Source organism: Parasteatoda tepidariorum, chromosome 6 (genome assembly GCF_043381705.1).
Source record: "Parasteatoda tepidariorum isolate YZ-2023 chromosome 6, CAS_Ptep_4.0, whole genome shotgun sequence".
Taxonomy (NCBI): Eukaryota; Metazoa; Arthropoda; class Arachnida; order Araneae; family Theridiidae; genus Parasteatoda; species Parasteatoda tepidariorum.
The window spans coordinates 3,812,799-3,823,902 of NC_092209.1; the positions used below are offsets into that span (position 1 = coordinate 3,812,799).

At 31.9% G+C, this 11,104-nt stretch overlaps 2 protein-coding genes across 3 annotated transcripts in view; both read right to left on the reverse strand.

Moving 5' to 3' along the window:
* LOC107454680 (putative inorganic phosphate cotransporter) overlaps positions 1-1,457 on the reverse strand; it is a 27,470-nt gene extending 26,013 nt beyond the window's left edge. Inside the window, exons 1-2 of the mRNA XM_043053822.2 lie at positions 1,301-1,457; positions 234-445 (exon numbers count right to left, since the gene is read on the reverse strand). Of these exons, the coding sequence (XP_042909756.1) occupies positions 234-445; positions 1,301-1,310 (222 nt within the window). The 5' untranslated portion in view covers positions 1,311-1,457. The remainder of the gene's footprint in view (positions 1-233; positions 446-1,300) is intronic.
* A 6,567-nt stretch (positions 1,458-8,024) lies between these two features.
* The window catches only part of LOC107454675 (putative inorganic phosphate cotransporter), a 26,395-nt gene continuing 23,315 nt past the window's right edge, over positions 8,025-11,104 (reverse strand). For both annotated transcript variants that reach the window (XM_071181924.1, XM_071181923.1), the window contains exon 10: positions 8,025-9,108. In XM_071181924.1, the coding sequence (XP_071038025.1) occupies positions 8,920-9,108 (189 nt within the window). In that variant the 3' untranslated portion in view covers positions 8,025-8,919. The remainder of the gene's footprint in view (positions 9,109-11,104) is intronic.

Consider the following 11,104-nt stretch of genomic DNA (forward strand, 5'->3'; position numbering starts at 1 on the left):
ATATATATATAAATGGTTATGGAACCTAGAGTAAGTTTTCATTGCAAGTGTCAGGAGAGATTTGGAAGTTCATTTAGAATGAAATAGTAGCTTTTTCAAATGATACCTGCATATAGTTAATCAATCATGATAAATTTTAATACATTTATATCTGTACGTTTTACTGCAAATCAAGAATTTAATTAAATTTTAGGAACCTTTATGAAATGAATAAAGTACTGTTTAACACTTACTTTCAACTCATGACTTTGAATTGAATTTTCATCATTGATTGAAGGGCATTCGAAGCTGCTTAATGAATTATTTTCTATTTCAACAGCTGTATGGTTGACCATTGCCACTATCGCTTCACTCAAAATAACTCTCATTGCAAAGGTGTTAAAAACTCCCAAGAATGCGAGGAAAACCAAAATGTATCTCTTAGGTAAATACAAGTAGCATTCACCTAAAAATTAATATATATATATAAACATTTGATACGTTTTATTTTTTACTTAATGTGTTCTATTTTCGTTTAAAATCTTTTGGTGATCCTTACACTATTGTATTGATACATATTGGTTTGGCTATATTAATACAAAAATAGAAAGCACTTCTTTACAACATATAATACAAAAATAGAAAGCACTTCTTTTTGCGGATACAATTGTGCGAGCTGATGACGAGATTATATCTTTACATTATTTTGTTTTCCGCCTTTTTAATTATTTTTTTAAATAATTTTTTTAAATATCTTTTAAAAATATTTTATTTTAATAACTTTTTTTCTTCTCTTTACATTAATCTTTATTATATTATTTTCACGTTTTCTCCATATTTTAAATTTATAAATATATACAGTTAAAGTTTCAACAAAAGACAAAAACATTGTGTAACTGAGGACATATTTTGCATTACTTTCTAATCATTCTCTTGATATTTGTAACCATTAATTTCTTGCAAAAGTTAAACCTAGACGTATTCAACCCTTTTCCCATCCAAATTTAATTATTTATCTTGAATGTATGTAATAATTCCAATTGAATGAAACACACACAACATAACTCAGTGAGTCACTAACACTAACCTTTGAAACACCAATATTCTAAAAATGGAAAATTTTGTATTAAGCTAATATTTCGACTTTAAAAGTCTAAAATAAAATTTGAATTTAATGTCTAACAGAGGATTATATTATCCCTTTAATAGCTCGTAAGCATTGTAGTAGTGCTATACATACATATATATATATATATACATGCCCTCATATTTTACCTTTTTCGGAAAGCCAATTAGGCAATTGAAAATTTTGAAAACTTACCCATTTTCATTCGACCTTCAGCTAAATGTAATCAAGGCGATAAATATTATGCAAGAAAATTATTCAAATCTACAAAATATGATCTATAAGTTTTGACATAGAATGATAAGTAGGAAATAATACTTGTCCTATTGAGAAACGGAAACAATTATAAAGCATATTTTCCGACATTTTACGACCTTACACCTACTTCACATACCATGAAATTTATTTATCTTTATTACTTTGTTTTGATAATGCATGAATTACACATTGTGTTCTAGGCGAATTTTATTCGAAAATAAATCTCGGTCAGAATTAAGAATATTTAAAAGTTTCCAATCCCATTTATGTAATTTTGCTTGGAAGTAAATGTGGAGTTCTCTTGATAGTACTATACCCTTTTTACCCTTCCCGTAAAAATCTCAAAGCATTACTTAACGGGCTTGTAAGTCCAGAAAAATTAACTGCTTGTAAGTTATTTATATAGTAATTAATAAGAGCATATATTACAAAACTTCACTTCAATATTACGATTATCTGAATTAATTCAAATAATGAAGTGAGGGCAGCGAATAAGGTTTGAATGGATCAGGGGATAAAGCGTTCGCTTTTCAGTGGGGAGAACCAGGTTCGAATCCCAGAGATGACTTGTCGAGACGAATCTTAGCATCCGACTTGCACAGACCACAGTGCCGACGTAATATATCCTCAGTGGTAGATGGATCATGAGTTTGTGTTCCCTTGCCGTCAGTCTAACCGTGGGAGGTTTCCGTGGTTTTCCTCACTAGATAACGTAAATAGTTTCATCAAAAATTCCTCCATGAATGCGAATTTTTTCCCTATACCTGATCCATGAGTTCACTTGTCTTCTGGATTGGGTGCAAGACCACAAGGCTGCTAAATTAGAAGCCGTAAACGCAAAAAATTGGGTCGGTTGTTCAGCAACAGTTATAAAATTAAATAAAATACTCAAGTGAAAAAAATTGTAAGAAAAATAACGTTTAATAATAATAATTTTTGTAATGTATTAAAACTATCTTAAGTGCAGTTGCATTTCTTTCAAACAATCAGGAACAAAAATTGCACATGAAAATTTCATTCAAACATAAACTGTCTCTTAGAACTCTAAAAATAATTATTTTTTCAAGTAATGGCACAGAATACACTTATTTAGTTTCATTAGAAATCTTACACAATTTGAGTCGCTTTGAAACAACAATTTCATTTGTGAAGGAAACTAACTTAATATGTGATCAAAATTATGAAACTAAAATTTACAGAAGAATTCCTTGAAAATAATTTTAATTTGCTTTTTTTAATAACACTTTCACGCCGGGGTGACCCACCAATGGGTCACGCTAGATTGTCTCATCGACGGCGCACCGGAGTAAAAACTGGTAACAAATAAATTTCATTTTTTAGTTTTTTTCTGGGAATAATAAAAATCTATAACTACCAATTGTTTTTAACGGATGCAATTTTTATATTGAATTGCTTTTTCGCCATGATAAATTTCCTTACAGCGAATTGTTATTGTTGAGAATAGATTAACTCAGTAGTCGGCAAAGTGCGGCGCTGGCACAAATATCCACGGAAGGCGCAATAATAATTTCATTTAAAAAAAAAACTTGGTAAGAAAAAAATTACATCTCATTTTGATAAATTAATCCGAAGAGCTATTTCGGGATTTTAAGAACAAAGCAGATATTCTGAAAACAGTAAAAGAGGTACCATTGTCTGCCAAAACCATTAAAGATAGAACAATTAAAATGTATTCGAATATAACCACCCAGCATATCGAAGATCTGAAATTTATTTCGGCTTAATCAATTGCAGTTGACGAGTCTTATGACATAATGATACGCAAGTTTCACTTTCTGTAAGATTTATGTCTCATTCTGGCCCTAAAGAAGAACTTTTAGGATTATTGTCACTCAAAGGTCAGACGGGTGGAGAGGTCAGAAGATATCACAAATGCTGTAATTGAGTGTATGGAAAAACATCATATTCCCCTCGATAAAATTGTGTCGATTTCAACAGATGAGGCCAGAAGTATGATCGGCGTAAGAAAAGGGTTTGTTGCTATATTGAAAGAAAAAATTAAATCACGAGATACTTGTTTACCATTGTCTCATTCACTCATGCGCAAACATTTCCGGATGAAATTTGTAAAGTTATGGAATTAGTGATTACCATTATCAACTCCATATTAGCTAAAGCTCTTAATCATCGCCAATTCAAAGAATTTTTAATTGAAATGGAGAGTGAGTACGCTGATCTTCTGCTTCATAACAAGGTACGTTGGTTATCAAGAGGGAACGTTTTAGAACGTTTCGTGTTCCTTTTTCCGGAAATTAAAGCATTTCTCCTTGANTTTTTATTTGAAATGGAGAGTGAGTACGCTGATCTTCTGCTTCATAACAAGGTACGTTGGTTATCAAGAGGGAACGTTTTAGAACGTTTCGTTTCCCTTTTCCCGGAAATTAAAGCATTTCTCCTTGAGAAGGGAACTATCCACTATCCAGAACTAACAGACGATCTGTGGATCCAAAACTTTAATTTCATGGTAGACGTTACGTCTCATCTAAATCAGCTAAATCGTAAACTACAAGGGAAAGGAAACTTAATTTTTTCGATGTTACAAGAAGTAATAACATTTGTTAAGAACTGCCACGAGGCGGCGCTCATATCATATAACACATTATTGTTCAGTTGCCATTCAACTCTTGAACAGGGAACATCCCCCTGTTACTCAAAATGATCTTCTCAATTTTATGTTATTAAGTTTCAAAATAAATGTTTATGTTTGTTACAGTCCGCTACTTTATAGCTCAATATATCACGAACACTAAACAANCTTACGATCAGCTGAAAAAGCTCGCGTTTGCTGTTCTTTCCCTTTTCGGTTCTACATATATATGCGAACATTCTTTTTCAAGCATGAACATTATCAAGAGTAAACTGAGAAGTCGTCTGATGAGAACTTGGAATCATGCCTAAAATTAAAAACAACAACATACAAACCTGACTTACTCAAACTTTCCAAGGAGATGCAAGCACATTGTTCGCATTAATAAATATTTATTAAGTATGGAATTTAGTTTTATTTAGTGTACTACTCATTTAGTGTAATAAAAGTTTACTAAACAAGCACATTTGGCTCCCAATTTTTTTAAAATTGTTGTTTTGTTCATATTTGGCTCTTTGGCTAATAAGTTTGCCGACCACTGGATTAACTCCTCTCGAATATTATCTAATATTGAAATAGTTCTTCTGCCAGTTTTTTCTCTTTTCCGTCCCGCTTTCAGGCGCAACACCCGGCGTGAACGTGTTAAAACAAAAACTTGGGTTAGTTAAATACTTGCTTAAATTCTTGCTTACATTATATACAGGGTGCAGAAAAAAATCAGGGCTGAAAGTCAATATATATCAAGACGGAAAAGAGTAAAAACTGGTAACAAATAAATTACATTTTTAGCTGTTTTTCGGGAACAACAAAATGACCATAACTACCAAATTTTTTTAGCGGATACAATTTATATATGAATTGCTTTTTCCCCCTATAAAAAAATTAACAACAATGAATTGTTTATTGTTAAGAATAGATTTATTCCCCCCGAAAATTATCTGTTATTGAAATAGTTCTACTACCAGTTTCTTCTCTTTTCCGTCTCGCTTTAAGGCCTGGAAATAATGGAAACACATCTGCACTATAACATTATTTCATATTTTTCTAGAAATATTTAAAGAATCATTTTGTAACTTCAGAAGTGCTTAGATTATGCGATTTCTTCTTATGCTTATCAATGAAATTTTAAAGTTTTCAGAGGTTTAAGGGACCAACAATGAAAGACAAACAGGAAATAATGTTTTTGAACATACTATGACCCAATATTTAGCAATATATTTGTATCTTGTAAAAATTACTTTGTTTATTATATTCAATAATTACAAAAAGTTTTGTATGCCTAGCTTAAATATTCATTGTGATATGGACATTTTTATAAAAAAAAAAAAACTAATTTTTTCTTGCTATAACAAAAATTATTCAATAAATTAGAAGAAAATTTTTAGAGCAATTTAAAATTAATTAAAAAAATTTGCTTTAAAATTTGTATCATGAATTTGTTGAAAACTGTGCAATATATAAGTAAATAAATTAGTTCTGTTGTACTGTGCATACTCGGAAAAAATTTAAACATTTTTTTTAATAATTTTGCAGTGAATCATATTTAGAACCTAATGAAAGAAGTCCAATTTGAATATCTTAAAACTTTAAAAAGTTTCAAGCTATTTTATAAGTAGTGTTTGTAACTCTTAATAGAAACTCAAAATGATAATTGTGTTTTCTACGAATAACATTGTAATATTGTAAAGTGTGAGGGAACGAGTTATTTTTTAAGGATAGAATTTTTTTTAATGATACGAGAATTACGTTATTGAATGGGCATGTTGGTACTTCATTTGCGTCTCACTAGAGCTGTACAATGGTCTATTGGTGACGTTCAAGGGAACACCCCTGGGGATGATCCGTAGACATGTCATCACAATTCACAGGGCTGCCAACTTTCAACGCTTTTAGTAAAAATTTATTCCAGTGGTAGCTAAGTAATGGTAGCATGTTTCAATGTGTATTATTTTTTATTCATTTAAACTTATTTTTCACACCACTACATATAAAAGATTTAAAAGTTCATATTCAATGCCACTTTGTTACAGGTCTTTACTGGTAAAACTTTTAAAAATTTGCCAAAATTACCAAAAATTCTGAAAGCTTTGATTTTTAAACATCTACTACTCCTTAAAATATTTTACAAAAAGCATAGTAGTTGGCAGGCGTGAATTCGGCAGACTTCTTCATTAATTTAGACATAGATCTAATGGGGAAGGAATGTTTTCTTCAGATCCCTGTACCCATCGTACTGCTCACCGACTTATCACGGGACTTTCGATTCCATTCGAGCACATATATTGCATGGGTCTTAGCGGAGTCGAGGATCAAACAAACCCCATCACCACCAAACCGGAGTTCAATTCTCTTACAACTGGACTACCACTGCTTCCTACCTTAGATGTAGCTAAGGTATAATCAGTATATATATATAGTATGACATACCATCACAACTTTGACCCCGTGCAGAGGAGATGACTCCTCCGCTTTGGTAGCCTTACACCGGTAGAACAGTTACGGTAGAACAGTTTAACGAGGACAATCCTCGGGTCTTACGCAGACTGATCAAAGTGGTCATTCACTAGCTTACAGACAGATGTTAGTGATGCTTGACTTCCGTTGTTCTACTGGGGGACATGTCATTATCTGAATACCTCCGGGTATCGGGTTACGTTTTTACTTTGAAGAAAGAAAATCCGCTTTAAGGGTGACTAGATGGAGCCTAAATGAAAATTTCTACCGTTTCTATAACAATAGAAATGAAAAATTTGAGTCTTATAATGATAAGCCACATTTATAAATCTTTCAGAAATTGTTTTTGATTTTCAAAAGATAGTATAATTTTAATCGACGTAATAAGACGTTTCTGTTTATTTCATACCACTTGCCGATACCAGCGAGCCTGTCATGGGAAATCAAGCAAATTTAAGGAAGAGGGATGCATTTCTTGCTTTTCAGTGGCGCCATCTATGAACAAGAATTTTATTTATCCCCACACACGTCACAGCCAGTTTCGCAGGGAGGACCCACTCATTCTCAAATCATTCACCCACAGATCGTAATTTTTCGCAAAACCAGAAAACGGTCAATCTCTAATTCAGTACCCCCAGAGGTATTGATTTGCTGTGGGAACTTGGAGGACTCTGTGACTCCTAAAGATTTTACGTTTACAAGTCTATATTGAATAAATGGGGATTCTTTGACCTAGAAATAGAAACTCACGATCTCATGAACAAGAGCACAACGTCCATCCAACCAGGCTATCTCCGGAGGTAATAAAACGTTTTCGATTATTATCTGATAATCTTGGAGCAAAGCGTTAAGTATGGCAGTATCGTGATTACTATAATTTATTGCAGCCATCGAATACGATAATATCGTTATTATTATCGAAAATATATTTAAAAAAAATCGCAAACTTAGTGATAATTCTTGAATAAAATTTTATTGAAAGCGTTCTAAATTTTATTTATATAGCATGTATATTGACTAATGCGAAACTAATAAAAATTAGTTTAATGAAAAAAATAACTTGATATATTTTCAAGTATTCATATTTTTGACAATAAATCGTTATTGTCAACAATAGTATGGTTTTTAAATATATAAAATATTTTTGTAAAATATTTTGCAAAGTGGTGGTTTATTAAAAACCAAAGCTTTCAGAAATTTTCGTAAGTTGTCCAACATTTTAAATAAACCTCATTACGTAGGAGAGTTAAAAAAGTGGTGTTGCATATGAACTTTTAAATAATTTATATGTAGTGCATTGGAGAAAAAGCTTAAATGAATGAAAATTATACACTTAAATATTAACTCTGCTACCACTGGAATTAAGTTTTACAAAAAGTGAAGAAAGTTGGCTGCCCTGCAATTTACATCACTACAAATTGTGCAATCGCAACGTCAGCGGAAAATGGGTAATTATAATTTTAAGGAATTTACTAATAACGCTCATCAAATTTTTACAATTACAGTTCTCTAGCATGGGTTCACCATGCACGAATCATTCAAATACGACTCAATAGTGCCCATGTTTTATGTTCATATTCAAATTAGTGAATTCAAAAATAAATGATTACATTAGTTTACTTACAAAATGATCATATGATATACATTTTATTCCAATGAAGTGAAAAACTTGGGGGGAAATAGTGATAAGCCACTCTTTATTGAAGGACAGGTATATGTTACTGTGAATAACCGAAATTGGTGGTTGTTTACTCCCACTAGTGAATGTTGGCAATCACATAGTCTCTTAGGTAAATGTCCTAAAAATATATACTAGGTCTACTGCCCGGTATACATTTAACCGGTACTTCGAACACTGACGTTTCTCCTATTAAAATATCGGATAAATATAATAATATCAACGAATGAATTATATCCAATCGGATATAACAAATATTTCGGACATTCACCAAAGTGACTATGCGATTGTCAACATTCACCGGTGAATGTCGATTTCGGTTATTCACGATAACATATTTACAAAGTTTACATTAATATGCGTCCAGAAAGGTATTTTTATAAATATTTACAATTTCCACTACAATTTACACTATACACAGAGAAACATCATACTGCCTGTAGAGAACTCGTACAGTGTCTTGAATAATCTGAAAACCGTTTTCTTTCCTTACGTTGCTCGTTGTTATTCAAGTGGTCGGCATTCCACGCAATTCGACTTCAATTTGGCTGGAATCACCACACTGCACTCTTCACAATGCACACGAAACAATCGATGTCACTAGATTCCACACAAATGATGAAATTTTATTTTCTACTGATTGATAAAATTGTGGTTTCATTTTTCAGCTTATAAATTTTTATTGTCCTCTTACTTCTGTCCCTTAATCATGAAGTTTCCAAAGTGTGTCTACCACTAAATCTCTACTACATTACTGGTTCTGTACCAGTTGCTTTGATTACTGGAAGTGAGTTTCTTAATGTTTTTAAAATATATTCAACTATATTCATTTGTTCGTGTGTCTTCATTAATAGATTTTTCATATTGGGATTCTGTTTTTTCCACACTCTTTACTTTGGCCCAGGGTTGTAGCTCCGCAGATCCGAATATGGCGAATATCCCACCGCAGAATATATAAGACGCTGTTGCAGTATAGAAAACTTTACTCCAGTTGTCTATTGTTTGCTGAAAAATAAATAGATTAATTAAATATTTATAGGTCATGACATTATTGATGGATTACAGACAGAGAAATGAAAGTATTTGGAAATGAAAGTTTACTCGTTAATGCGCACTTTTTTTCTTGCCTTTTTCTGACGCTTACTTTAAGATAGATAAGTGGGAAGAATCATCCACATAGATTAATGCTTTTTTTTATTTTAATCTGGATAGATCTGCGAAGAAAAAAAAATATCCTACATAGATTTAAATTTTTTTTAATTATAAAGCAGATACTTCTACTGGAAGAAAATGTCTTATAAATTGGAACTTTGTGTTAAAATCTAGACCTAAATCTGAGTAGGTTATCCCATGTTGATGATGTTGATGATAAAAAAATAAGAAAGACATGCGAGGCGAATATATCATATAATTTATATTTTTTTAATTATAAACGAGAATAAATTTCGTATAATGTTTTTGCAGCAGCTGATTAAAACTTATTCCTAAAATGTTTAAAATCTAATTTCCTGTAATGTTTAATCAATCACGGAGCACAGTCATAAATTTTTTTCTCTTAGATAAATGTTCCCTTTGCACTTAGATATGTTTCTTTTCTCTATGTAATTCTTTTCTCTATTTATTTTCTCTATTTCACTAATAATAAACTATCTTAGAGACTTGGTGGGATTATTCATTAACTAACAAGTGAAAAATAGAAGGATTATATAATGAGTAATTGTAACAACCATTATGGAAATTAATTATTTGATTGTATCATTGTTGAGGCTTACGTTTACTACTGCTAGTTAGAAGCGTATTTTTGCGAGCAAGCGGTTTACTAATTACTGGCAGATAATCTTTTATTTATTAGAGTTGATAATATATAAGTTTTTTCAATAAGTACCTATTACCAAAATTTACTTATCAATGGCTTCAAAAATAGTTTAACGATTTTTTACAAATCTTTTTAATTAATTAGCATCATTTATCCATTTCTTTTATTTTTAATATATACACATCACTAACGGGATATAACGTTCTCCATCCTATAAAGTGAACCGTGTTCGTATCCATCGATGGATGATCGATACAAATTCCGCATCCAGCTTGCACCGACCTGACGTACAATATCCTCGAAGATAGACGAATCATTGGTTATAGTCTCCTAGCTACAAGACTACCCTTTGGAGGTTTTTGTGATTTTCCTTTCAGCGTAACGCAAATGCGGTTTAGTTACATAAAAAAGTCCTCCATGAAGGCGAATTTCTCCAAATACTTCATCCAGGTCCCTTGTCTTCTGGATTGGGTTCAAAGATACAAGGCTACGGCTTTGAGCATTAGTAGTCGTAAACCCAAAAATTGGGTCGGCTGTTCAGCAACGGTTTTAAAATGAAATGTGACCACCTTCTTTTGACGCCAAAGTGAAATAACCAATTATCGAAGGCAGGTACATTACAGTAGATCGTTTATAAAGGATGTCCCCGGAAATCGGAAAACATTATAATAATGGGGCTAATGTAAAAAAAAAGAGATTTATACAACGTCTAAACGGCTATGACCACTGACTTTTCGGTCAAGGGAAGAGGCAATTCCTGATCGGCTGATTTTGTAAACTGTTCTCGAACCGCTGTGGTATGAGTATACCATGCCTAGCAAAATGTACTGTCCACAACGTAACAAGCGTAACAGACGCGGTGTAAAGCAGGCAAAAGAGAACATAGGTGGACAGTAGCTGAAGATAGGAACAGTGTGTGTAGAATATAAATAATGTGTTTAAATTTAGAAAATGTAGTACTGAACAAATTTAAACTATTTATCTTTGTCCAATGTAGATTAAAAAAAACTGATATATATATATATATATATAGTAAATTACTTAGTAAATTACTTACTTTATTAACTTTCAAGAATTTTGAAAGCTCAAAAACTAGCTATATATAATGACAAGGCGACGGAATTGAACATTGCTGGTCGTTAACTCAAAATTGGGTCGGCTGTTCAACGAAGGATATAAAAAAAA